Genomic DNA, 27,291 nt, shown 5'->3' with positions numbered 1-27,291 from the left:
GCACCAACGGCTCCGCGCATGCGCGCCGCCCCCTCCCGCCCCCTCCCACCCTACCGCACCCCCCCGGCGCGGCCCAGCAGCGCGGCGGCCGCTCGGCGGGCGATGCGGAAGGAGCCCGGCCGTTGCTGAGCGGGCCGAGGCCCGGCGGGGCTCCCGGCGACCCCCAGCGTCGCTGCCAGCCGGGCCCGCGGGGCAGGGGCGGGAAGGACCCGGACGCTCCACCGGCCGCTGAGGTGAGGGGCGGAGTGGGGTAGGCCGGTGAGCGATGCGCGGTTCAACCAATGAGAGAGCCCGTTTCCGGGCTCCGCCCCGCGGGGCTCTCCCGGCCGGTGATTGGCTGGAGAGTGAGGGGCGGGCGGCGTGGGCGCCGTCCTCGCGGCCGCCGTGTCGGCCCTCGTGCTCGCCGCCCCGCCCCGCCCCGGTACGGTGGCCGGGAGGGGGGGGGCAGCCCGGCCCCTGCGGCCCTCCCGCGGCCCGGCCCCGGCGGCAGCGCCTTGCTAACGGCAGCGAGCGACCGCAATCGCTCCCGTAAGAACGGAGGGGCGGGTGGCGGCAGCCCCGGGCAAGGCCGTGAGCCCCGGCCCCGGTGGCGAGGACTCCGCCGGTTTTCAGCCTTTTATCCCCTCGGCTCCCCTCCGTCTGCGGGGAAGCGGGGGGCTTCGGGAGGGCGGGGCACGGCGGCGCGGCCGGCCGAGCTCAGCCCCGGGGCGGCGGGGGCCGCGCCGCGGTTACCGTCAGAGCGGGGGGCGGGGGCAGCCGTGCCCTTTAACGGGCGGGGCCGGGGCGGGCGGGGGCGGTGCTGCCTCCGCCTCCGCGGCGCTCCGGGACTGGCGGAGCGCGGCCGGGCCGCCCGCAGCTCCGGCAGAACGAGAGGCGTCTCCGCCCCGGCCCGGCCCGCAGCCGGCCCTGCCAGGCGGTGCCCGCAGCCGGTGAGAACCGGGGGCTGCTCGGAGCCAGCCTGGGGGGTCCCCCGGGGCTCGGGGTTGGTTTCCCGGGGGGGGGGGCGGGGGGGGGGGGCGGTTTGCAGTCGGTTCTCCGTGTGGCTTCAATCCGGTGACTCCGAGTCTCGGCATAAAGCTGCGGGATGATCTCAGTCTAGCGATAAGCTATCGCTGTTAATGGCAGGGCTGCATTACCGAGCCGTAGCGTTAACCGTTTCTTTGCCTCTCTCCTCTCCTGGCGTTTGCCCGTGCAAAGGTCAGATGTTCCCATCGGCCGTGAAGAAGAGCGGAGCCAGGACCTGCTAAGCGCTGATCTGCTTCTGCTCTGGACCATGGACTCATTGAGGGCGTCCCAGGTGTGAAAATGTCCAACAGTAACCGGGAGTTAGTGATTGACTTTGTTTCCTACAAGCTCTCGCAGAAGGGATACAGCTGGAGTCAGCTGGAGGAGGAGGATGAGAACAGGACTGACTTCGCAGCGGAGGAGGCCGAGATGGACGGCGTCCTCAACGGGAGCCCCTCCTGGCATCCGCCCGCCAGCCACGTAGTGAACGGAGCCGCCGTGCACCGGAGCAGCCTCGAGGTCCATGAAATCGTTCAAGCAGCCGATGTGAGGCAGGCGCTGAGAGAGGCGGGGGATGAGTTTGAGTTGAGGTACCGGCGGGCTTTCAGCGACCTCACCTCCCAGCTCCACATCACCCCCGGCACGGCGTACCAGAGCTTTGAGCAGGTAGTGAACGAACTCTTCCGCGATGGAGTGAACTGGGGTCGCATCGTGGCTTTCTTCTCCTTCGGAGGAGCCTTGTGTGTGGAGAGCGTTGACAAGGAGATGCGGGTATTGGTGGGACGCATTGTATCTTGGATGACCACGTATTTGACCGACCACCTAGATCCCTGGATCCAGGAGAATGGCGGATGGGTAAGAACTCCTCTCCCCGGTGGGATGGCTGCCCGCGTCCTCCCTCGCTCCAGGCCGGCAGCGGTGCCGGTCAAACCGGAGCGCGGCTCCCTGCAGTGCTTATGCTTGTCCTAGACCTTGCAGGGAGATAAAGGGGCGTGTGGTCTTTCCCTCTTAACTCTCTGTCCACCACAATGACACAGTTTATACTCAGACGTGTCCTTTTCCATCCCTGTTTCTTCTTCTCCCTGGATGTTACATAAAAGTCCTGTTTTCCAAGAGCCTTTGGAAATCTAATGTCATCCAAGCTTGTTCTTCAAGTGGGAGCCCTTGCTCTCGGGCATGTTCCTGGTGTCGTGTAACAGCAGGGAGTGGAGCTTCCTCCTCTCCGAGCGCACAGTGCTCCGGTGGGCCGGCCTGCGGTCTGCCGGGGTAACAGCTACTTCTTCATTCTGGAGACGGGACTTTGCCTTCTGCCGTGCTCACGGTGAAGCGAATCCCACAGCAGATCCCGGTGGGTGGGCTGAGCTGGCGCAGTGGGAGACAGGGCTGAGGTGGGGGCAACCTCTGCGCTGGGGAGCTGCTAAACCTGCAGCTGCTTCTTCCTTGGCAGGGAGCAACGCTCCCAGCTGCCCCAGCAGCAAACCCCAGTACGCTTTCAGTGGTGAGGTATTAACATGAATAAGCATTTCTTCAGGAAGCATTCCTGAGATGCCGGGTCCGGCTGTGCGGCGCTGCCTGGGACTGCCAGCGGGAGGTATATGACCTACAGATGTCTGAGTTTTCTTTTTGCTTCTGCGTCTCGGTGATTCCCTGCTGGTGTAACCTTTACTGGTGCCCAGTGGAAAGAGTTCATGCTGTCAGGCGTTAGCATCTGAACGGCGGGGAATTGCCTTGCTGGTGAGCTAAGGCCTTTCAGCGCTCTTCCTCGCATAGCCCCCGCGTCTCGGGGAGAGGGCAGGAACCGTTGAGCCCAGCGCTGCGCTCTGCACCCTCCTGACAGAGGAGAGGCACGGGAGCCCCCCAGAGCCCCCCAGCTCCTCGCGCCTGGCCCGCGATGCTGGGGACCCCAGAGAAGAGGGGGACTGGGTGCACCTAGGGTGCAGGAATTCCAGGAATGTGGCCGCTCTGGGGCACTGCCTGGGTGGGGCTGCTCAGGCAGAGGAGCTTGGTTTCGATTAATAACCCGGGATCTGCTAGCCATTTCATCAGGCTCTATCTGGCCCATTAGCTCTCTCATCCTGCAGACAGCCCTGGCCAAATGTTGAGTTCCTTCCCCCTCCCTCTGGCTTTGGCTTTTAAAGCCACAGATTAGTCTTGGAATTGAGTGATCAAATTGAGGTTTCCAAGCTAGTGTGGCTGTTGCTGTTAGTGACGGATTGGGCTGTATCCTGGAGACCTAGGCGATAATGCAATCTGATTTTTTGTAAATGAACTCTCTGGGGGATTTAGATTAAATCACTGGTGGAAAATCACTGGTCCCTGCTTGCGGGGAATGAAATACCTCCTCCCTCTCTTCCCCACCCCCAACCATCACGGTTAAGACTCTTCAATTTTTTTTGTGTCTGTCTGTAAATTCATTGTTTGGAACAAATATTTGCTCAACAGATTGCAGAAGGGTCAGGACTCCTCTCTATCTGACCTGCCCACCGGCTCTTGCTTTGAAGATTGCCGTTAGCCGTGTTTCCACCCAGGGAGCAGCCTTGCTCTCTTCCTCTAACCTTGAACGGGGCTTCTAACTTCACCGCTCGGGCTGTGCCACTGCCCGGGCCGTGCCGGTAGCTGAAGGGAGCCGGGCAGGGTGGTGAAGGCCGTAGTGGGGGGGGATCCCGCCCCACCAGCCACCAAAAAAAAAAAAGGGCTGGGCAGTGTGGCTGCTGCTGGCCTGCTGCAACCCCGGCCGGTGCTTGTTTGACGTCTCAGCTGTAGCTTTCCTCTGTGCTCAGCTTTCACCGTGTCCCTTCTTGGGGGGCAGCCGTGCCGCCCCAGGCGAAGGGCCGGTGCAGCGGTAGCACAGGGGCCGTAAGAGCTCCTGAGGGCCTCACGCATGGGGCGTGCGTGGGGATGCTCTGCTTCGCTCTCGCGTGACTCCAGCTGCAGGGAGAAAGCTGCTGGGCTGCTGCCAGCTCTCCCTGCAAGAAGAGAGTGCCAGCCTGCACTTGCTGTGACAGAGCAGTCGCTCTCCTGCCACCCTGTTTGCACAGGGAGCCTGCTCGGTGCATTTGAGCTGTTAGAGCCTGTCCCATGCAAACAAAACTCTCCCGAGAGGTGCAGCAGGCAGGTCCCGGTGAGAGGGATGCAAGTTCTGGCAGGCCTGCTGGGCAGGGACCAGGTGGTTTGCGTTTTGGAGCGCTGCAGCACGTCTCTTCCTGGAAAGCCCCTCTGAAAGAGAGAAGGAGCGCGGCTCCATCACAAGTGTCGCACAGCCCGGTTGCGTAGGAAGCTCTCTTTCATTCCCCACCAGTGGAACAAAGGCAAGCGTAGGATGGCCGCGGGGCGCAGGTTTGCCTTTGGAGGGGCCTCTAAAGGCTGCTGTGTGCTGGGCTGTAGCAGTTTTCCTGAGAAACCATTTTTGAGGCGAGGGGGAAATGGCAAATCTCGCTAGGTAGCGCTAACGTGGGTGTATTCTGTCACATTTACTGGCCCTGCCTTGGTTTGCCCTCCTCTCCCCAGTCTGGCTCAGAAAACAAACAAGAACAACACAAGGGGGGCATTTAATAACCAGCCAGAAGAGAGCTACTGCCTTGGTCAGCCATCAAAACCAAGGGGGAGGCTTTCCTGAGGCAGTTGCTTTGGTCAGGACCAGATTTCACTAGCTGTGAAGTTCAGTGATCCCAGTGGGGATCGGGAGTTGCGGGGGGAGAAATCTGGTGAGTGGGACCGCAGGAGGGGGAAGCGCAGGGGGAGCGGGAGAGAGCCTGGCAGGCAGAGGGGTGCTGACCGTGCTTAATCTGTTTGAGAAAGGAAAGTGAGCAGTAGTTCCTGCCTGGCTGTGACCCTCCCGCGGATGACAGCTTTTCATTCAAGTTAAATCTTCGTTCGGAGTGAGGTTTAAAGAGGGTGTTCTGCGGGGGCTTGGCGGTAGATCTGTGGACCCAGAGGCGAGGGGTTCCCTGTTTGCAGGGTGTGTGGTGGGGACCAGCGTGAAGGGTCTGTGCCAGGCCAGGACTGAAAGCAAACAGTGTCTTTGTCACCAGTCTGTGACATCTGAATCCCAACAAGCTGGGCTGGGCTGAAGGAGGACGGACTGCTTCCCGTGTTGGCTCTGTGCGTCCCGGGCTCTCGGCCGGCCCTGGCCACGCAGGGCTCGGTGTACCGGGATGTATGTGTTGTGTTGCTTTGCGGTGGACTGGAAGCTTGTGGTTCTGTTTGGGGAAAACCCTTAGAAGATGTCAATATAGCAAACTCATTTTCTGTCCTTTTAATTTTTGTCTTGAATGATAGGAAATGACTCAGCCTGTGTCATATGACAGAGCGCAGCTGGGATTTCGCCCTGTCTTCTTGCTCCAGCCTCCTCAATGGTTTCAGTTTGAGAGCTGGACTTCGATTCTCAGCTCTTCAGAAATGCTTCTTGGCCCTGTGCCATTGCCCAGGTATCCCGCACAGCCTTCCCGCAGCCACCGCGTTACCTAGCTGATCCTGCGTGCCCCAGGGGCCTCCTGCTGTCTCAGACCGAGCTTTTTGGGCAGCGTGAGATAAGTGCAGGTTTGAATTCTGCTGCTGTTGTGCCCCGAGACTCAGAGGAGCGGTGTGCTAGGTGTGCACGGCACGCGTGGCAGGGGCACGCCTGCGCCTCGCACCGTATGGGGATCGCAGCTCCCTCCGGGGTGAGCGCTGTGTGCCAAAGCTCTGCCGTGCTGAGAGTTAACACGCTGGCTTTTGGGGATGCCCCGGTGATGCTAATCCCATTTGAGATCGCAGCCATCGGTTTCCCTTGCTGGCCAACAGGCAGCAGAGCCGGCTGTAGGAGGTGACTGTGGACAGCCGAGGCCGCGCTTTGCTGTCTTAGAGATGAGTCCCAACCAGTGGTCTGCAAAGCTCAGCTGGGCTATCGCTTTCCACTTTGTCCTCCCTAATTATTTTACAGTCTGGATCCCTTGCAGCTGAGACGATGCCCCCATTGTCATCACCTGCTTGGGATGACAAAAATACTCTTTGCCTGCCTGCCGGTCGCCGCCGGCAGGGTCTTGGCTCAGGCTGTCCTGCCTGGCACGGCCGTCCCAGGTAGCTGTATCCTTGCTGGCTGCTGGAGATCTGGGCTCAGCGTGCTGAGCCCTGGCAGCTTCTCGCCCTGCCTGCGACCTGGGAGGCTTTTCTGCAGCGCTCTCCAGGAAATGCCATTGGAATGACTTCCACTGCAGCTTCCTGCCCGGCCCGCAGCAGCATTCCTGCCGCTAGACCCAGAACGATGCAGAGGCGAGTTTTCAGAGCTTTGCTCTTCACCCCGTTTACTCTGTTCTCCTTCCTTGGGGCCCTGCCTGTTTTCTTACTGCCTCTCGGTTTGATTAAGTTCCTTAGATCTGTGATTAGAGCAGGCGCCTGGAAGTAAAAGCTCCTGCCCATCGCTGGCTGTGGCTCAGAGCAGCCCACTTAACTCTGCAGTCTTTCAGCAAAAGGGATAGCGTTTCCTTCCCTCCCAGGGGAGCCGCTGGGAACTCAGATTCGTAAAGCACTCTGAGGTTCTTTAATCCGAAGAACGGAGTGTCATTTAAAAAAAAGACCTGTGAAATAATTAACAAACTCTTTCTTGCTGCTCTGTGTTCACAGCTGCTCTGGGTAATGTCAGTCTTCCTGATCATCCTGCTGCTCTCTGAAACTGGAGCTGGGTCCCCCTGAGCGCTGCCCGGGGTCTCTCCCCGTTCCAGCAGCAACGGGGTGTCCCACCGCAGCAGAAGGGGTGGGAGGGAGCAAAGCGCTCTCTTTCCCCCTGTGGAAGCTGCAGCTTTCTGTACGTGTCTGGGCTGCTGCACCTGATTTCCATGGAGCTCCTGTACGGTTTGTGTACGTGGATAACCCCCGGGAGTGGCGATACGCCTGCGGCCCGCAGCGCCTACAGGCTGAACGGCGGCGCGATGCTTCGAGGCCTTTGCTTAAGCTTCTCTCCTTTGATTTTTACCAAGCTGCTGACGGCTGTAAGCACAGACCCATCTTGATGTTAGGAGTGTTCCTCTAGCAGCTCTTTCCCCACTAACTGTGAAGCCGGAGTATTCCCAGGAGGAGCTGGGGGAAGGGAAGGGATGGATATCAGTTGTAAAAGTGTTGCAGACCTGCTGAACCGAGAGGCGAGGGATTAATGGTGGCTTCTGCCGTGGGAGCAGAAGGGGGCTGGGGGCAGCTGCTCTCTCCCCTCCAGTGACCCCATAGCAGTCGGGCTGTTGGCCTACCTGCCGGCTGATTCAGTGCGAAGGTATGCTCTGCGGCGTGGCTCTGCCTTCGCTGGCAGGAAAGGAGCTACGCTCTCCTCCTCCACCCTCCCGAGAGGGATGTTACCCTTAAACGCTATTGTTCTGAGCAACTAAAGATTAACACAGATAATGGAGGCATGAAAGAGAAGCCGTGTCCCTCCGTGCCAGGGCACTCCTTGGTTTGCTGCCCTGGCCTTGGATGGGGAAACCAGTCCTCCTCCCTGCCCCCCACCTGGAAGGATGTGCAGAGGGGTGTTTGGTGCGAGATCTCTCTGAAGTCCCGCTCCCCATCGGCCTTGGGATGCCAAGGGCTTCAGTTGGGGGACGTGCCTTCGAGAGACGTGCGAGAGCTCGCCCGCGGAGGGGGACGCGAGGGCTCGGCTGCGCCGGGGCAGCGTCGCGGTGCGGGCTGGCCCTCGCCGCGTTCAGCTGGGGAGCTGGGTTACTCTTTGCCACAGAAGCAGAACAGCCCGGCGGAGCGAGGGGGCAGAGGGCTGCCGGGAGGCAGAGCCGTTAGCAGATGGCTCCAGCTGGGTTTACCGGGGAGCAGGTGTGGGTTTCGGGAGGCAGCCTTTTAAGAGACATGTCAGTTTTGAACCCGGGAGGCTCAAGGGGCTGAGCCATGGCTGCCATGACTTGCATGCTGGGGAGCTGTGACCTAGTTGTGCTGTAGAAATGCTCGGTTTATTTTTTTATTTTTAGGTATTTTTGCTTATTTTATCCTCATGTTTAATTTAGTTAGCAAAAAAAGAAAAAGAATCCGAGGGCTGAGCAGTGCTGGGAAGGACTGCCTGCGGGCGGGAACGCCTGCTGCAGCTCCTCCGTGCAGCCAGCATCTCTCCAGCCGCCCGTGTCTTCTCTCGGACACGTGCTCACGTGTACCAGCCCAGTGCTGTCTCTCAGGATCTCTTTAATGGGAAACCCAGTGCACTCGGCGCTGCTGTGCCTGCCTCCGGCGTAGCGAGGGAGGGAGGAGCGGGATTCGGAGCATTAAGCAGAGAGGCTCCCGTGGCCACTGGGACTGTCTGAACCTTGTGCCGTAACTGGTCTGTTTTCCCTCTGCTGCTGGGAGCAGGGAGCTGGGTGAGCATGATGTTTCAGCAGGCTTTGGGCTGGTTACTCTCTCGACCGCCGCTTGCCCCTGCATTTACACAGCGTGCCCAAGGAAGGGTAATAGGCTGTATCTGCGGAGAGGGAAGTTTCAGGGGTCTGTGCGATTCCCTTGGGGAGAGCTGCTTGAATTTATTGCATTATCCTCCTTCCTGCTCAAGCTTGTGTTTCAGCTGTGTCTGCAGACATAGCTTCTGATTTAAGTAGATCCAATTAGTAGCTAGCTTCTGGCATCAATATCCTGCTCGGGGAGATGAGCCCTGGAGGTGAGGAGCCTCCAGTGGGAGCAGGCCTGGGCTCAGCCTTTCTGCCCCCGCCCCTGATCTAGGATGGACCTGGAGCTCCCCGGCTCGCAGCCCCGCTCCTGAGCTCTGGGGAAACCGAGGCAGGTGTCCCTCCCTCCGTACTCCGCCTGGCCAAGAACAAAGAGCAGGCAGGTTCTCCTTGCCTGTACCGCTGCCAGCCAGGTGCTCTTAAGACTGAAATCAAATACTCCAAAACATGACAACTTGGCAGCAGGCAGGGCTTTGAGCGGGAGCTGCTCATGCCGGGAGGTGTGCGAGGGGCCGACGGGCAGCGCCGTGCAGGGACCTGTCTGTTGGGGGTAGGACTGTGCGCCCCAGGGGAGGGAGCTGCTGGAGCTGGCTGCTTCCCGAAGGAGCATGGAAGGGTTTTCTCCTCTGCTGGAGGGTGAAAGGCTCCGTGGGAAGCTCAGAGAAGAGGCCTAGGCTGGCACGGAGCTGCTTTGGTTTGAATGCAGCTAACGCCACGCTCAGGTGGAGCGGGACAGCCGTCCGCATCACTTCAGTAGTTCTCCAAACGATACTAGTCCCGTTCGCCCGGCTCTCTGGGTTTTGCCATCGCTGAGGCCGAGGAAGGCTGGGGACGCTGCGAGCGCTGTGCAGGGAGCGCGGCTGGCAGCAGTACGTGACGTTACTCCGTGTGTGTGACTCGTGGTGAGCTGGCTCGGGGTTTGGGCTGGGATGTGGGAGCTGGGCGTGGACGTGGCCCTGGGTGGTGCCTGGGTGACATATGACTTACATATGGAGAAAATGAGGTGTTGCTACCTGTAAATCAGCCATCATAGCAGCGTTGCGAGTGCTTCCATCCTGTAATGGTGTGGCTCACCAGCGTATTAAACTTGCCAGAGAGCTAATATCCTTTATTAAAGCAACTGACCTCATTTAGAAGCTTCCAGTGCACCAGCCAGTGATTATTTCATGCAACAACACGTATGGAGGAGCCCAGGGCAGAGCACAAAGTCTCCTTCTCGCGCTGCACCGCTCTCTCCCGCGTTTGCTGCATCAGCTGCCTACTCTGCTTCCTGCCCTCAAGTCAGCAAGGATTTTGCTAAAAGGGACTTCGTGGCCTGAATTATTTGAGATTTCATGTGGACTAACAGGAAGTGAAAACAGAATGAGCACATCTTCCTCCCCTTCCTGCACCTCCACCCTTTCCCCTTTTTCATTCAAGTGGCATGTAAGAATTACAGCAGCCTCGTGAGGTGCTGGGGCTGAAGTGGGAAGTGGTGAGGCTTGGCCGGCGTTCCTCCGGGATGCTGGAGGACACGTGGCTTGAGGCGGGAGAACCAGGTGGCCCTTCCCCAGGACCCGTCTCCCCTGGGGGCTGTCCCTGCACCCAGCCTCGCTCCTCAGGCTCTGGTGATGCTGCCGTTCCCTGCAGGGTGGGTTTGGGCCAAGGCTTGTGGTGCAGTTGAGGGCCGGGGAAAGCCGTCGGCATCGCACGACTCAGCCGCTGGATAGGAGGGAACGTGGCTCCGCAGCTGGGCGCTTGTGAGTGCGGCACGTCTGCTGGGCACAGGTTTCCCCACAGTTGCACAAGGGCACGATTGCACAGGAGCCGTGACGTCTGGGAAGGGCAATGACAAGGTGAAAATTGAGCTTCGCTCCCCTGGTGCGGAGGACCCTGCCGAGGCGCTTGTCCGGGCTCCCCGGCACCGCAGGCGGCAGATAGCCGTGAAATTAAAGCAGGAGTCTTCCCCTGCCCCCCGAGCGCGCCCCTCGCACAAAAGGCGGGCAGGCGGGCGGGCAGGCTGCTCTGCCTGCCGGGGCTCAGACACCATCTGTCCGGTGGGGAGAAGCATCAGAGAGACCGTCTTTCCTCGGACTATTCCACTTAATGCCCTTTGGAAAACAATCCCATTCCCAGCAGGTGCTAATCTCTTGAGTGGATCCGGCTCAGCCAATGTGTTCTTTGCTGTGCCTTTGTACCGGAGCCTTGTCGCCTGCCAGCCGTCCCGCTGCCGAGCGCGCCCGATGCCGGCCGGGGCTTCAGCACCTTTGGGAGTCCTCGGCCCGGTTAGTTCTGGGAGAAACACTGATGAAAGATGCGTGCAAGTAGATTAGTCATCCGCACAGTCTCCTGCTTTAATACACATGAATGTTTCAGCAGATTTCTGCAATGGAGAGCGCAATTCCCTGCTCTCCATCTCGTGCTGTGCGCAGCAGTCTCCCGGGGCAGGGACGGGGGTTACAGCTGTCACCATAGCCCCTTTCATGTATTTGGATAATGCTGAAATTGCGCTGAATGGTGTGGGGTTATTGCAGGTTCCCTGGAGCTGGTGATGAAACCAGTTTGACAGGAGGCTGCCGCGGCGAGGATTAGGGCTGGAATGTGCTAGCGAGGGTTTGGTTCTGGTTAGAAAAGAGCTGGCTCTGGCCCTGCCGAGGCTGAAGCCCCACGGGTTTGTTGGGCTTCAGGCTGAGACCCCAGGGGCAGCCCCCCGGCCGGTCCCACCGCAGGCTGCGGCCCGGCGGCTCGGTGTGTGGCCAGGTCGGTCGGCGAGGAGAGCAGAGCCAGGTGGAGATGTGCTTATTTAATTAACCCTTTTGAATTTATGGCTGCATCCCTCAGGTTTCTCTGCATGCAGGGCCCTGGAGCTTGGGCAGGGGCAGCACCCCAGCACCCGCAGCACCCCAGCGCCCGCTCCCAGGGCAGGAGAGAGGGAGAGGCAGCAGGCTGGTGGCATTCCCTGCCATTGTCATGGAGATCAGCAGCTGCTTCCCTGGAGGTCACCATTTGCATAACAGTTAGAGCTGGGTCTCTGGAGCATTTGCACCTGCGAGTGCTGTCCCCACAGCCCCTTCCCCTCCCCGAGTCCCTGGAGCCCCTTCCCCACCCCATCCCGAGCCTGCCCAGGGTGCTGACGGGGACCAGAGGGGTGAAGCTCTGAGACCGCTGCCTTGGATGGCAGCTTTCCTTGGCGTGATGCGCCCGAGTCGGGGGCTGACGTTGGCCTCCAGTCCCGATACTGCAGGCAGGGCTGTGTGACTGGCGCAGGCACGCTCGCTGGCCCTGCTGCCCTCCTGTAGGGCCTGGGCTTTCAGACAGGGCTGGGGGTGGCCAAGGCCACCCACTGATGCAGCGTCTGGGGGAGCAGGGCGAGGGAAGACCTCCAGGATGTCTCTTCCACTTTCATAGTGCGTAGGGACCGGCCGAGCTGTGTTTACAGGATCCTAGCGGCAGCCTTTGGGAATACTTATGTGTTCGGTTTTTTCTGAAAGATCTCAGCTGCTTTTTCCCCCTGTGCTTCACCTCCAGGTTCACACATGCCGGTCCCATGTGGTGAGCTGGCAGCCCGAAGGGGCTCTGGGAGCAGGTTGCTGTCGATGCAGGGCTTTGTTGTGGTCTGCGCTGAGCTGCTGCCTTTCTTTTTCCATGCTCGTCTCGCTGCTCAGCACAAAACTGTTCCCAGCATCTCATTAACAAATGTCTGGTCATCCAGATGACTCCGCTCCTGGCCGGTGATTGGTGTTAGACCTCTTAGCAGTAACACAGCTGTAGTTACGGCGAAGGTAAAACAGAAACAGCCTTGTTTTCAAGTGAAACATTGCCTCGTGATGAGAATGCCTGGATGGGGAGTCAGATGCTGTGGCTCACGCTGCTGGCTTGTACGCAGCTCTAGGGAAAGCACTTAACCTCTCCGCACCTCTGTTGATCTGTCTGGGAACAACGCTGACTTATCCCGCAGGAGGTTTTGGAGAACCAACTAATTTTTGATGAAACACATTAAGATCCTTGGGTGGGAAAGGCTTTTGTATGCGCGGAGCTGGTCGCTGTGGGTGTCTCTCTCAAAGGCAGGCTGGCTGGGTATCGGGGGTGTCGCAGAGCCTCCGAGTCAAAGTCGGACCAAGTGCCACCATGAATAGTCCCAGTAGAGCCTGTCTCTTCTCTGCTGGTTTTCAGTGCTTCGTGCCGGTGTCTCGGTGGCCTCCAGACCCTTCACCTCCCCGTGCAAGGGAAGCTTTGAGCACCCAAACTCTGCCCTCCCCAGCAGCCGCCACCCTCGCCTTCCCGCTCTGCCCCGGCTCAAAGAGACCAGATGGGGATTCATTGCCCGCATCTGCTTCCTCCACCTGCCCTCATGGTTCGGTGTCGCTTACTGAATCCTCTTTCCCCCAGTGCTGGGGCTTATCTTGAAAGAGGAACCCGCTCTGCTCTGCTCACCCTGAATGGGATCCAGCAACCGTTCTCCCTCCCGCTCGGCCGGGGGAGCTGCTTCGGGCAGTGCTGGTGAATGAAACCAGCTGAATGAACCTCTGCGGCTGGACACCAGCAAAGGCTGAAACTTCGGGTCTTCCCCTTCCCGTTTCCAGGCCAGGATGTGAACGCTGTCTCAGTCAGACCTCATGCCTCATTAACCTGCTCTCCTGCCCGAGACAGACCACTTTAGGTCAGACCTGCTCCTCTTTTCTCTCTGCCACAGTGTCGTGTATCCTCACTGAGCAGTGTTTAAGTGGCTGCTGCGCCCCCCCTGACGGTGGGTTGTGGTTTGGGGCACTGCAGGTGTCTCGAGAGCCTTTGGCACTGCAGAACCTCCCTGCCCCGGCTCTGCGGGGTGGTGGGCACCGGTGCAGTCTGGATCTCCAGGTCCTCTGTCTCCTGCAAGCAGCATGTGCAGCCGGAGGGAAGCCTCCCCCCAGCAAGTGCTGGTTTAGGCTCCAGCAAGAAGACATTGTGTCCTTCCCCAGCGCTGGGGGAAGAGAGGCAAAGCCGGGGGATTGCCTGTTGCGTAGGCATGACCTCTCGCTGCTTCCTCATTGCCTGCCCCAGAGCATCCTCCTCTCGGACACGTCCGTCACCCGGGGTGGGGAAGGGGATGTGATGGGTGTTCAGCTGTGGAACAGCCTGTCCTCTCTGGGGTGGAAGAGGCCCACGGGCACGTGGAAAAGGCAGTTGAGGCGCTGACGTGCTGTTGCTACCATAGTTCTTGTGAGTGACTCAGGAATTCCAAATATTTCCTCTCAGATAAAGGTGACTGGGGGAGGCCAGAAATATCTGGACGTGTCCGGACAAGCCTGAGATCCCAAACACCAGGCCAGAGAGGTCAGAATCGGTACTGGGAGTGCTGGGCTTCAGGTGCAGAGCGGCCGAGGCCCAGGGCAGTGTGGGAACTGAACAAGCTGCCTTTCCCTAACCTTCAGCCCGACCCCAGGACAGGGAGGGAGGACGGTCCTGCCTGTTCTCCCACTCCCCCAGGGGACACATCTGGGATCGCAGTTGTGCAGGGGCTGAGCTCTCGCAGCTCCTGGGGACGGTTTCCCCGAGGAAGGGCAAGGCGCTCTGCTCCCGAGTCCCCTGTGGCCCCCAGCTGCGTCTCCAGCAGTTGCTGCTCCGTTCCCGGGGCAAGGAGAGGGGCTCACGTCCCCTCCCTGCCGCGCGGGGCTCTTGTCGTGCTCTTCTCCGTCTGTAGCACCCGATAGCTCTCGGTTCACCGTATGCCATTTATCTCTTGTTCAGCAAACACTTCCTTTTCTTAGAAGTAAGGGCTTCAAAACACGCTTCTTGGAACTGCCTTTCCCCAAGCTCGGTGGCACATACCATCGAGAAGGCAGCGCGGAGGCTCGGCCGCCAGCCCTCCCCGGCCGCCAGCCCTCCCCGGCTGCCTGCCCTGGCTGTCAGGGCCCTCTCCTGGTGCCTGCCCCGCTCCCGGCCCTGCGGAGGGGCTGGCTGACTGCGCGGCCCCTTCCACTCCGCAGCCCTCCTGGGGACGGTGGGGACGTCCCCTCCCGTGGGTCAGGAGGAGCCTGTGGGGACGCGTGGGGCTCGGTGGAGCAGGCCTTACTGAATCCCCGAGCAAAGTGGCTTTTTCTGGGGAATACCTCACGAGGGAAGCAGCCCCCTTCCTCCCCCTGGGTGCTCCTGCAGCATCGGGTGCTGTGCGTGTGCAGCAGGGATGTGTGTCTGAGGAAAGGACCTTCCCGGGGGGCGAGGGCCCTGGTACAGAGGGATGTTGTAGGGGCGATGGAGGCACTCCACAGCCGGTGTTTTTGGACAAGCCCGTGCCTTCTGCCCCGGTTCCCCTGTGCCCTCGGTCCCCGCCAGCCTGCTCTCGGGTTTGCTGCCGCTTGCCATGCTCTGTCACCGCTCCGCTGCTCGTCACCACCTATCAGCAGAGGGATTTCCTGTGCCGTAATTAGAAATATCCCCTCCTTGGGTTTGGGCTCTCCTCCCGTCCCTCTCCTGCAGCACTTCACTGGCTGTTTCTGTGCCCTTTCTCCTGGGCGAGCGGCCGGGCAGAGGGGCTGGCGGCGAGCAGCAGCCCTCACCTTTCTCCCTGGATGGCACCTGCGTGTGAGCCGCCGTCCTGCCCGTCCCTGCGGGGCCGGGATGCAACACAACACCTCCGCGGAGCCCGCGCCAGCTGGCAGGCCCGGTGGGAAGCGAGCTGCCTTCTGCCGCTCTGCGTAGGTGGCGGGAGCCATGGGGACGGTTGTCCCGTCCCTGAAGAGGACTCTGCGTGAGGCAGCAGCAGTGACTGGTTCTGGGGTGAGTTAGCAAAGCCCCTGTTGTCCCTGATACCTCCTCGTGGTCGAGGGGGTGTGAAAGGCAGCGGAGGGAGTCACGAGGTGCTGGAGATGGTGTTCAGTGGAGGGCAGAGAAGAGCTTTGGTGGGGCGGAGGCGGGTGCTGAGGTGCGCAGCTCACCTGGGCGGTTGTTCAAGTACCTGATCCCCCGTGGGGGGAGGCCTGTGGCCGAGGAGAGGGACGCAGGCTCCGTGGGAGCGAGCCTGCATGCCTGCTGCACGCCTGGCTGTGGAAAGCAGTGCGTGAGCTTGATCGTGTGCGTGTGGCCAGGTGAGGAGACACCCCACAAGCTGTGACCGTGCTGGGGCTGTTCTGGGGGAGCCAGGGGACTGGCACCATGTTTCCATGAGCGGTGAGGAGGCACCTGCCTAAAAAGCCTCTTGATCCCAGCCGTGGTCTGGGCACCAAACCCCCCGCAGGTCCTGTGGCAGCGGTTGCAGCTCATCACAGGCTGTGGGCAGGCGTGGGAGGCAGCTTGCAGGCAGAGCTGCCAGACCCTGGCAGGCAGGGATGCTGCCCCTGCCTCCGGGGAGGCCGTGGTAAGGCGTGACACAAGGACAGCGTCAGCTGGGCTTATCTCTGCTTTCCCAGAGCAGCCGGGTTACTGGAACTGCATTCACTTATCAGGGAACAGGGGACCTTACCGGGAAGATGGGCTCGAGGTGCAACAGCATCGAGCCCCTGCTGACGCTGAGCTCCCCGGTGCTCCGAGCTGCCGGCGATCCCTGAGCCAGGAGCTCGCAGCTCCCGCTCCCTCAAGCCCTGGTGCTCCTGCTTGGCCCCGATAAACCTGGGAGCTGCTGGGGTGCAAAGTTCCCTGCTTCACGCAGCCTACCCGTGGACCCCTCCTTCCCTGCAGCACCTTGGCCTGGGGACCCGCGCAGCTATCCTCACGGTGGTCGGGGGTCCCTGGGTGCCCAGGAGGGGTGGCATCGTGCCATGGGGGTGCTGCATGGGCGCAGGGGGCAGAGGTGGTCTCTGAGAGCCTGGTTTTGGGAGCAGTTCAGCTCTGGTGGTCTTCTCTCTCTGCCCTCCATCTCCCCCAGGCCAGGCCATGGCCATCTGTCCCCAGCCCCATCACACTCCTCCCTCGGAGAGGGGCCGTGGCCGTTTGCTGTGCTGGGGCTCTGTTGAAATCTGCCCGGCTCTTGCTGATGCTGGAGACGAAGGACTGGAGGCAGCCGGCTCGGACGAGCCGGGCCGGAGTGACTGCATTCCTGGCCAGGCCTCCTGCTTGGCCCGTTCTCCCGAACCCCGGGGGAAGGCAGGAGTTTTGCGACCCAGAGCGTCTGCCTTCACCGCAGGGATTCGCAAAATCCAGATCGTGCTGCAGAGCAACCTGCGAGGGCCAGGACGCGGGAGTGCTTGTCTCGCCGGGGTGCGGCAGTGGGGAGAGGGAGGAGGGAGGCTCTGCTTCGGATGCAAAAGCGGCAGGGGGACGCACGGTGCGGGCTTCTGCCGCAACCGTGGGCACCACCCCTGCTGCTGCTCCCCCAGGCCTCGGCCCTGGAATAAAGCCCAGCGTTTTCCTGCTGCAATGATTTCTATCACACTTCGATGCTAATTTTAGAGAGCCTAGAGCACGTGATGCATCTCCTGCCCTGCCCGCATGGTATTCTCCTTGCAAATCCTTTCTGGCATCCACTTCTCTCATGACTGGTCCTGTGCTTCCCCCATCGCCCTCTGTGCGTGATTCAGAGCGAGGAAGCACAAGGCGCCTGTCATCCGCCCGCTCCCCACCACCGCTTTCCTGCCAGCGGGGGCCCGGCAGCCTTCCTGCCCCTTCCCGCTGCGTCCTCCCCTCCGGACGGCTCCGGAGGAGGAAGGAGCCCCAGAAAGCGGCAGAGAGGGTCTCTGCTCCGCTCCCGCCCCTCTGCTCACTGCCCCTCTCTTCCCACAGGAGCGGTTTGTGGACCTCTACGGGAACAATGCTGCTGCCGAGGTGAGGAAGGGCCAGGAGACCTTCAACAAATGGCTCCTGACCGGGGCGACGGTGGCAGGAGTGCTTCTGCTGGGATCCCTGCTGAGCCGCAAGTGACCCGCCGCCGCCGAGTCCCCCCGTCGCCAGGACGGCTGCGCCTTCACCGCCACATCCACTACACTCCGCTCCCGAGCACTGTCACCGGCGCGGGGGGGCAGCCCCTCCGCCTCCCGGGCGAGCGCCCCGCTCCGCGGAGCTTTCTCCCTCGTGCCGCCAGCTCCTTTTATCGTAGTCCCTCTTATTTACCGTGCCGTTGTGTTTTAAAGGCGCTGAGACCAATGCAGCACTTCAGCCAACAGCTCCCAGTGCTGGGGAGATCCAGGCAGCCGGGGGGAGTACTGGCTAGAAGGTGTCCCAGCCCTGCAGGGTCCTCTAGATCACTTTGAAGAGAATAAACAGACTTATTTTTGCATGTGTGAGTGCGTGCGTGTGTGTAGATGTGTCACTAATGTAAGGTTCCCCAGCCAGAGCAAGGGTCGAGGCTCCGTGCCCCCGTCTCCGGCATGCTCAGGCCCCGGGGAGAGGCAGGCTGCCGGACGGGACGGAGCTTCCCTGCAGCATCCCTGTCCCGTCCCGGCTTCCTCGGGGCAGAGCTCGTCCCCGTGGTGGAGGGGAGCCGGGAGGAAGAGGCAGAGGCCGGGGGCTACGAGCTCTGCCCTCGGGTCAGCCCCTGAGCCCCTTTCTCCCGGGCCGTCAGCTGCTGGGAGCCGAGGCCGGTCTGGGGCGAGGGTGGTGTGTCAGGCTCAGGGCCGTGCCCGCTTTGAAGGGATCCTCCTCCTCTTCCTCCCCCTCCCTCTGAATGTAGATTGCTGTGGGGCAGCGTCCCTCCCCACGCCCGCTCCCCTGGGTGGCAAAGGAGGGAGGCAGGCGAGGAGGGAGAGCGCTTGGCCCTGGCACAAGGGGCTCTCCGGAGAGCCGGGGCCGCGGCCCCCAGCAAGCGCAGGAACACAGAGCCGGGGCTGGAAGGGGCAGGGGGAGCGATGCTCCTGCCCGGGGGTGGCCGCAGGGGAAGGCAGAGCCCTGGGAGCAGCCCCAGCGTGGCTGATCCATGGGGATGCGAGCCCAGGGGAGGTGAGGGCGAGGGCTGGCACCGGCTGAGGGCCGTCCCCACCGCCGGGAAGCCTCTTTGGGGACAGCGGGAGCCGCTGGCCTCTCCCGTGCTGCCCCGGTTGCTCCCGGTCCCCGTAGCGCATGCAGATCCCTGTCCCCGTGGCGTGGCTGTGACGGGTGCGTGCAGTGGCAGAGGTGCCCGGCTCCCCCCACCGCGCTGCTCCTGCTGCCGCTGGGGCACCCAACCTCCGGGCCCGGAGCTGAACTTAAGCTTCACAAAGAACCCCTCGTCCTTCGGAGCCCACCACCGACACTCGCGGGCTTGCCTGTGTACATACCGCCCGTGCTCTGCTGTACATATCCGAGTAGTTTTTAATTCATTTGTGAATACTCTTAATGCTATTTTTGTTATCTTGTCTGTCTGTATTTATGTGTGGGGCCGTGCTCCCTGCAGAGGCCAAGGTGGGATGGAGGTTTGGGGGGGGGCAACCGGAGGCTCCCAACTGGCCACCGAGCACGGACTCGCGCTCGCCGCGTAGGAGCCGCTCACGGCGCCTATGGCGCCGTGAGCGGCTCCTACGCGGCGAGCGCGAGGATTAGCGTTAGCCCGTCGAATGCTTCGTTTTGCAGGTGGAGGTGAGGCCACTAATAAACTCTTGTCATTGGAGCTGCTGATGGTGCTGTGGTTTTTGTGAGCACGATGGTGGGGGGGGGAATTTGGGCAACTTTGGGTGGGATGGAGGGAGGGGAACGGGTCCTCGCCCTGCCTGGGGAGGGTTGGGGTGCTCTGGGAGGGGGGGGTGGCGTGGCAAGGTGCTGCCCGTCTCCGTCGCGGAGACCCCTGCCACGTCTCACCGGGACCTGTGTCCTCGTCGGTTGGGTGGGAGAGCCCAGTCCAGGCTCTTGGCTGGGCTGGGGGGCTGATTTAGGGGGGGCTGTGGGCTCAGCACCGGCGGGGAGCCGGGCAGAGGGAGCGCCCGCAGCCCCCTTGGGCAGGGGCCTCGCAGCCCCGCGTCCCAGTGGGTGCCCTGCTGGGGCCCACAGCCCCCCCTCACCCCGGCTCTGCCACGAAGGGGAACCCCCCCCTCCAGCACCACCTCCCCTTTGGGGGGGGCTCATCTCGGCACGGTTTGAACCCCACGCCTGTGGGCCCGATCCCACAAACACTGGGGCTCCTTCGGGATGCCCCAAACGCGGGGGGCACCCGGGCGCTGCCTGCTTGGGGCTGATCCTGCCCCACGCCCGCCCCCGTCCCCTTCGGGGTGCGCAGGGGCCGGCCGGAGCCGGGGGGTCCTGGCCGGGGCCGGGGGGTCCTGGCCGGAGCCGGGGGGGCCCTGGCCGGAGCCGCCGCCGCCGTGGGAGGCCACGGACACGAGCTCCATCCCGTGGGCAACGGGGGAAGCTGCCGGCGAGCTGGGGGCGACGGGCGACCGCAGGGCCAGCACGGGCGTGAGGGTCGTGGGTGACCCCCCCCCGGTCCCCGAGAGCCACCAGCCCCGGCCCCGGCCCCTCTGAGACCCCCACGCCCCCCACGGGACGCGGCCATGCCCCCCGCGGGAGTGGGACCCTGCCGGGGGGACGCGGCGGCGGGGGCTCCCCAAAACACCACAGCACGACGCCAGGCTGAGCCACGCTCCCGGCTTTAATCCCTGCCGAGGAGCCCCCGGCAAGTGGGGGGTCAGCGGGTCCGACAGCGGGGTGGCCCTGCTGGCCACGGGGCCACGATGGCACTGGCTCCCCGCTGGCCGCCAGCGGTGACGGTGACGGGGACACGGCTCGCGGGGGGCCCGTAGGGTCCCGGGCAGCGGCTGGTCTCAGGACTGGTACTGCAGGTCCGTGGCGATGAGCACGAAGCCCTGCGGGGAGTCAGGGTGAGAGGGGGGACGCGGGGGGCGCGGGGGGCGCGGGGGCGAGGGGACAGCGGCGGCACCCACCTCCTGCAGCGAGAGCCGGGGGCTGAGCAGGCTGAGGCCGTGCGGGGTGGGCAGGGGGACGCCGGCCCGGAGCCGCTCTGCGGGGAGAGCAGAGACGTGAGGGGGGGCCCTGGGGCAGCCGGGGGGGGACAGGGACAGGGACAGGATGGGGACAGCACTCACTGTTTGCCCAGGGCACCCCGAAAAGCCACAGCCCGAACTTCAGCAGGGTCTCCAGCCTCTTCACCTGCGGGACAGGCAGCGCCCTGAGCCCGGCACGGGGCAGGCAGAGGGGGCCGCGGCGCAGGCAGGGCTCAGCTCCCCTGCCACAGCACCCCCGAACCCCCCCAGGCCCCCAGCCCTGCTCCCAGGCGGGTGCGGAGCCCGAGGCTCCCCTTGGCTGCCCCGTCGTGCCCCGGCATGGCCGCTTACCTCCACGGGGCCCACATGCGACGTCACCTGCGCCACGCTGAGCCTGGAGGGCGAGAGCAGGGTGAGAGCCAGGCACGGGGACGGGGACGGGGACTGTCCCCTCCCAGGGCAGGGACGGGCTGAGCCCCACGGCAGGGCTGGGAGCCTGGCAGAGCGGGCCCAGCTGAGGACCTAGCCAGGGTACGAGTGCCAGGGCAGCAGGCATGGCCAAGGGCCGGGGGCAGGATGGGGTGCGAGCAGGCGATAGGGGACCCGGGAAGGCAAAAGGCCAGAGGTGGCAAATGGGGGGAGCTCCCCGGGGACATCCATGGGGAGGCCGGACCCAGCACGAGGCTGGGGACTCACCCCGTCAGGCTCACGGTGCCCCCGAGCCTGTTCCCCGTGATGGTCGGCTTCCCCGTCACGTTGGCATCCTGCAGCAAGAAGAGATGTCAGAAAGATGAGGGCAGTGCCTGCAACCCTGCATCACCCCAGCATCACCCCAGCATCACCCCAGCATCGCCCCAGCATCGCCCCAGCATCGCCCCAGCATCGCCCCAGCATCGCCCTGCATTGCCCCAGCCTGGAGCACAGGCAGCAGACCCTGTACCATGGCAGCACCAGCCACTCACGATGTTCAGCAGAAAAGCGGGGACGCGGGTGGCATTGGGCAGCACCACGAAGGCCTCGGCGGAGCTGAAGAGGGCCCCGTGCAGGGCGTCGGGGCGGCAGGAGAGCAGGGGCTGCCGGCGGGCCGAGAGGTGCAGCTCCATGGGCTGGTCTGGGTAGCGCTCCTGCAGCTGCGGGGGACGAGGGCCGGGCTGGCACGGAGCTACGTGGGCACCACTGGCACCGCGGGCACCAGCCCAGGCTCCCAGCTGGCCCCCACCACCACCCACGGCCAGTGGGCCCCATCACCGCCCTGCCCTGGGCTCAGTGCAGGCAGGGTGGGCAACGCGTCCTGTCCCGTCCTGCCTGTGTCCCATCCCGACTGCATCCCATCCTTCCTGCATCCCATACCATATCCCATCCCACTTCCATCCCATCCCATGTCCCATCCCTCCTGCATCCCATCCCTCCTGCATCCCACCCCTCCTGCATCCCAGCCCATCTCCCGTTCCGCCCGCACCCTGTCCCATCCCGTGGTCTATCCCACCTGTGTCCCATTCTCCCCTGTCCCATCCCACCCTGCCCAGTGCTGGGGACCGCTCCCCGCCCTGCGCCCACCTGAGGGGAGAAGACCCCCAGGCTCTTGGTCCTCAGCTGGAGCGGGAACCGCCGCGGGAGCTGGAAGGCGGCAGAGGGGTCAGGACGCCGGTGCCACAAGGCACGGGCGGGCGTGGGGACACCCCGGTGGGACCCCGAGGTGGCAGCCCTGCCCCGCAGCCACGGCCGGAGCCGTCCCTACCATGTTGCTGGAGATGTTCCTGCGCAGGGCCCCGGCCGTGAAGTAGGTGAAGGCAGCCGAGTTGGCAACGAACTCGGTGACGGCCAGCAGCAGCATGGGCTCGTGTGCCGCAGGCAGTGCCGTGGGCAGAGCTGCAGGCAATGCCACGGGCAGCGCCACGGGCAGCGCCGGACAGGGTCTCTGCTGGCACTTGCCCACCCTGAAGAACTCCCCCTGCGCAGACAGACGGACAGATGGATGCAAGGCTCAGCCCAGCTCCCCCCGCGCCCCGTTCCCGGAGCCAGCCCAGGGACACCCCGGATGATGTTACCTTGAGGGTGACGTCCCCGTGCTCCGCCGTGATGGCCGGTGGCCCCAGCAGGGAGTGGTCGATGGCAGCGAAGGAGTCCAGCTGGGTGGAGACTGCGGGGACACGGGGGCGGTTGGGGGGGGCCGACCCAGCCACCCCCTCCTGCAGCCCCCAGTCCCACAGACCCCACTGGGCACCAGCCCCCCCCCAGCATCACCTGGGCCGCCCTGCCCGGTCCCCGGGGTCCCCTCACCCACCTCTCGTGTGCTTCAGGGCAGCCTCCAGCCTGTAGACGCCCCTGCGGAGCTCGAGGCAGAGCTGGAAGCAGAAAAAGGCATCAGGGAGCCCAGGGACGGGGTCCCCAGGCTGCTCGCTTGGGGGGACAGGGACCCCAGCTCCCCGCGGCGCAGGGGCTGGGCACCCACCTGCTTGTTCAGCTCCTGCCGCAGGACTCTCTGGGCCAGCGGTGCCAGCAGGTTGTAGAGCCAGCTGTGGGGCAGAGCGGGGTCCTCAGATCACCCCGGGGCGCCCCAGTCTCCCCCAGCCCAACGCCCCAGCCGGGGGCACCGGGGAGTCCCCGTGTGCCGGGGCCGGGAGGGGAACAGGGGCCCTGGCATCACCTGTGTCCGCGGTGAAACTCCATGTGCAGGTCGGTGCCGCGGGCGTCGCAGCTGGCGCTCCACACCACGGGGCGGCCACTGCCATCCACGCTCACCCCCAGCACCGCCGCCACGGCCAGGTCGTTCATACGGAGCTCGATGAAGCCCCTGTCCTTGCTGGGGACAGAGCGGGTGAGCATGGGGACAGCGGTGGCCCCGAGCCGCCCTGAGCCGCCCAGGACCCCGTCCGCATCCCCGGGCAGGTGAGCACTCACATGGCGCCCAGCTGGGCTTCCCACTCGGCGCTGAGCCGGATGCGGGCGCGCTGCACCGTCAGCCTCACCCCCACGTCCTCGGCGAAGTCCACGGCAGAGTCGTTTATCTGCAGCTCGTGGATATGGATCCTGCGCGACAAGGGCAGCCTGGGCTCGCGGCTGTCCCCAGGATGGGGACGGGGACAGGGATGGGGACAGGGACGGGGACCCTGCGGGCGGCTCTTACCGGGGCACGGCGTAGGTGAGTGTCCCCAGCAGCGGGCTGTGGTAGGAGCCGTTCAGGTTCAGCTCATGCTCCTTCTGCAGCCGCGACTGGAGCAGCTCCAGCCCAAGCTGCCGGCCTGGGGCAGAGCAGGGATTTGGGGGAGGGCGCCGGGGAAGGGGCTGGGGTGCCGGTGGGGCAAGCAGCCGGGTCCAGGACACCCCTCCACCCCCCATCCCAGGCGGTCTGGGCATGGTCCCCCTCCACCCCCTGCCCAGTTCCCCCATGAGTGGCCAGGGGCGCGAGACTCACCGAATTCCAGTGCCCTCCGGGTCAGCCAGGCCTTGATGCCGGGGCTGGTGCCGGCCGCGGGCACGCAGGCAGTCAGCAGGAGCAGGAGACAGAGCCACGCCGGCCCTGGTGTGCCCTGGGGATGGTGCCGGGACCTGGAGGCTGGAGCAGAGGACATGGCTGTGGGACACCCAACGGCTGCGGAGACCCCGTCCCCGTGCACCAGCCCGGCCAGGACTTATACTGGGGACAGAGAGCCTGGGGTGACATCAGCCTCCTGCACAGACGCAGGGGCCACCGCCGCACTCCGGCCACCGAAAGCCCGGCCTTGCCCAACGCGTGACTCAGAGGGGAAGCCGGTTCCCCCGTGGTTCCCCACTCGTGCCTGTCGTGGGAGCGGAGGAAGGCAGGGTCCCACGCCACACCGCTGCCGGCCCCCCGCCCTGGGGGCGCATGGGAGCTGGGGGCACCGGCCAGGGCTCCCCATGGGGGGCACGTGGCCGGCATGTGGGGACACGCAGGGACCCGGCTGAGCCAGGGTCCCAAGGGGCTTCAGCTGTGCCCAGCCCAGGGCGATGGAGGAGCAGGGGGACCCAGTGAGTTGGTCCTGGGGCAGGGGGGCTGCACCGGGGGACGGGGCTCAGCCCGCTTGTGCCAGGGAGCGGCGGCTGTTCCTGCTTTGGGAAGGGCTCTGGGGACCCTGCGTGGGGACACCCGAGCCTCAGTGGGGGTCAGGGTGGCCAGGGTGCAGCGACAGCCTGCAGGGCCGCAGTGTGACGGGAAGGTCAGGACAGTCAGAGCGAGAGCAGAACTGTGCAATCCCCTCCAAAAAGCCCCGGCCACAGGGAAGAAGCTGTCCGCACTCCCAAACCCGCCGGCGGCGGGACCGTCCCCGAGCCGGGGTGAGCCCCTCCGGCTGGACAGTGCCATGGGCTATGGCTGCCAGGAGCCCAGCTGCCTGCCTGGGCCCAGCCTGGGGCCAGCACCAGGGTCCCAGGGATCCCTCCGGAGGGGCCGGGGCCCCATCCCAGCACCATGGGGGGACGTAGGGCCCCCAGCCGACCTCACCAGAGGGACCGCAGCCCTGTGCAGTGCACCTTACGCACCCCTCGAGAGCAGCTGCCCGCTGGCCCGGGCCCCCCAGTGCCACCAACCACAGCCGCAGCGATGGCCATAGCCCCCAGCAGTGTCCCAAAGGCCAATGATGCCCCTGGCCCCCGGCCCCGCGCCCACCCCGGCCCCTCTATCCCCGGGTGCCCCTGCCCTGCACCAAGCCTCACCGTGGCAGGCGGTCGTGGTGCCCCGCACCGCGGGGGCCGTGGCTCCCAGCTCCGCCATGTCCCCGGGGCCGTACGTGGCAGCGAGCAGCAGGGACCGGCTCTGACGCCGATGTCCATCCCGGGGCGGCTGGGCTGGTCGGACCAGAACGTCACCCGGTTCCCCGGTCCCTAATCCCTTCCGGGATGAATCAGGTCCCATGAAAACAGTGAGGGATCGGTTGGGGCGCAGGTGCCCGCAGGGCTGGGCCCTCCCTGGGGCTCTCCAGCGTATCCTGGCGTGGCCGCACTCGGCATCCCGGCACATGGCAGGCGGCTCAGCGCTGCCAGCCCCGCTCCGAGCCTGGGCCAGCTCCGCGCAGCCCCTTCCCCTGCTCCCCGGCTGTCCCGGGGGTGCCAGGCCCCCCGGTCGTGGCAGCCCTGTGGCAGTGCCACGCTGCGTCCCCATGCCCCGAGGCGGGGACGATGGCCAGGGCTGCATCGCGAGGGCTCGGCCGTGGGGCACACGGGGCTTGGGCAGGGAGCGGGGGCAGAGATGTGGGGACACATCGGCACGCACGCAGCCCCTCTCCCCACGGCTCAAGCCGGAGCTTCCACGTCTGCCGGCAGCGAACGGTCAGGGACGGCACCGGGGAGCGCGGCAGGGATGCGGCCGCCGTCCCGTGGCGTGGGGATGAGCCCCGGCACCCCCGCACCGCCCCGGCCCTGGCAGAGCCCACCGACCCCGGCAGAGCCCCCCGGCCCCGGCTGCCCCGGCTCTCCCGGCCCCGGGACCCTCCGGGCTCCTCGCCCGGGCCGTGCAGTGCGGGCGGGCACCGGGAGAGGGACCCAGCGCTCCGGGACCGGGAGCCGGCGGCTGCCGCGGCGATGGAGGGGTCCCAGGGAGTGATGGGGGGGGCACCGGTGGGGACGATGGAGGCGACCTGGGGGGTGACGGAGGGGACCCGGGGAAGCGATGGAAGGGACACGTCTAGTGACAGAGGGGACGCTGATGGACGGGTTCATCCACAGGGCCCCCCGGGGTGGCCCCTGCTGCCGTGTCCCAGCCAGGACAAGGCTCCCCAAGCCACCCGCCCCCTCACCCCCTGCCAGGGGAGCTGCCGGGCTGGGGGACCGCGGCTGTGCACCCACGGGGCTGCGCCCGTGCCTGCGAACACAAACACACGTGAACGCTCGTGCAAAGGCGCACGCGTGCACGCGCCTGCAGCCAGGGCCGGTCAAGCCCTGGCAGCCCCAGAGACCCCCGGCTGCAGGAGGGGCCCTGCCAGGGCAGCCCCGGCCTGGCTGCCTGCCCCGGGGGCGGCTGGGGCAGCAGCAGCCCCCCCAGGGCCCCCAATTTGCCCCCGCCAGGTCCGCACCCAGCTGCGGCAGGAGGCAGCGGGTCCCCCGAGGCCTTGGTGAGTCAGGGCCCAGCTCAGGTCAGGTCAGCGCCGCTGCCCGGGGCACCCCCGGCCCGCGGGCTTGCACAACCCCTGATGCAATTTCCTTCTCCCAAAAGCCCATATGGCCTCAGCCCCGCTCACGGGAGCTGCACCAGGGCGAGCCGGAACCGCGGGGAGAGGACTGCAGGGACAGCACCGCAGGGACAGCACCGCAGGGCTCGCCCCCGCTCACGGGAGCTGCACCAGGGTGAGCCGGAACCGCGGGGAGAGGACTGCAGGGACAGCACCGCAGGGACAGCACCGCAGGGCTCGCCCCCGCTCACGGGAGCTGCACCAGGGCGAGCTGGAACCGCAGGGACAGGACCGCAGCGAGCGGCACCCCAGGGCTCGCACCCGCTCCCTCCTGGGGCAGCGCGATGGGACCGTCCCCACAGCATCCCCCTCCCACGGCCTCGCACCCCGCAGCCGCCTGCACCCCGGCCCCAGCTCCGACGCTGCGGGAGTCACAGGAAGGCTGCGGGGTGCCGGCGGCCCTGCTAGGAAGGGGGCAAGGGCAGGGCCCCGCTGCAAACTCCCGGCTGCCCAGGGAGAGCGGGACCCCACGCTCCCCCACCAGGCACGGAGCCCCGCAGCCGGCTCCCAGCACCATCTCCTCCCCATCATTGTCCCATCAAGGCGCCTGCCCAGGGTGGACACCTCCCAGTGCTGCTGCATCTCCCCACCGCAGAAATTGGGGTGCAAACCATCTTCCCTCACATGCCTGCCCCGACACCCCATGCCTGAGCCCGGGGAGGGAGAGGAGGGAGCGGGACACGGGCCCCACGGGAGCCGCTGCGTCTGGGGGGGGACAGTGCCGGGACGGGGGACAGTGCCGGGACGGGGGACAGGCCACCCGCCGACCCCAGCACACCTGGGCCCACCACAGCAGCACACTGGGAGGAAAGTGGGACCAGCCCATGGGAGTCGTGTCCCCCCCCCCCAGCACCACCATAGGGACCCAGCCCCAGTACCCCACAGCACACCCACCCAGCC

At 64.7% G+C, this 27,291-nt stretch overlaps 2 protein-coding genes across 6 annotated transcripts; one reads left to right on the top strand and one right to left on the bottom strand.

Annotated features, from left to right (window-relative positions):
- Positions 1-84: 84 nt before the first annotated feature.
- BCL2L1 (BCL2 like 1) lies at positions 85-18,602 on the top strand. Of its 4 annotated transcripts, none has more exons than XM_082325964.1 (4): positions 85-233; positions 1,198-1,860; positions 5,284-5,432; positions 17,082-18,602. In XM_082325964.1, the coding sequence occupies exons 2-4, from the start codon at positions 1,306-1,308 to the stop codon at positions 17,125-17,127; spliced, it is 750 nt and encodes a 249-aa protein (XP_082182090.1). In that variant the 5' UTR covers positions 85-233; positions 1,198-1,305; the 3' UTR covers positions 17,128-18,602. The 4 variants fall into 4 exon arrangements, with proteins under 4 accessions (XP_082182090.1, XP_082182089.1, XP_082182088.1 ...); XM_082325963.1 differs by lacking the exon at positions 85-233 and adding an exon at positions 407-528; XM_082325962.1 differs by lacking the exon at positions 85-233 and adding an exon at positions 799-929.
- Positions 18,603-19,890: 1,288 nt separating this feature from the next.
- Positions 19,891-27,244, bottom strand: LOC309597133 (bactericidal permeability-increasing protein-like). 2 transcript variants are annotated; one of them, XM_082326194.1, is made up of 16 exons: positions 24,881-27,244; positions 23,622-23,762; positions 23,334-23,448; positions 23,108-23,236; positions 22,854-23,009; positions 22,659-22,722; positions 22,491-22,551; positions 22,255-22,346; positions 21,945-22,157; positions 21,764-21,823; positions 21,169-21,336; positions 20,903-20,970; positions 20,558-20,600; positions 20,309-20,372; positions 20,147-20,223; positions 19,891-20,068 (listed from the first exon to the last, which is right to left on the bottom strand). In XM_082326194.1, exons 1-16 carry the CDS (start codon positions 25,356-25,358, stop codon positions 20,027-20,029), a joined length of 1,971 nt encoding a protein of 656 aa, XP_082182320.1. In that variant the 5' UTR covers positions 25,359-27,244; the 3' UTR covers positions 19,891-20,026. The 2 variants fall into 2 exon arrangements, with proteins under 2 accessions (XP_082182320.1, XP_082182321.1); XM_082326195.1 differs by lacking the exon at positions 24,881-27,244 and having other exon boundaries at positions 23,622-24,686.
- Positions 27,245-27,291: the final 47 nt, after the last annotated feature.

This window comes from Platalea leucorodia (genome assembly GCF_965183815.1).
Source record: "Platalea leucorodia genome assembly, chromosome: 13".
Classification (NCBI taxonomy): Eukaryota; Metazoa; Chordata; class Aves; order Pelecaniformes; family Threskiornithidae; genus Platalea; species Platalea leucorodia.
This window is presented reverse-complemented; position numbering and strand designations above follow the sequence as displayed.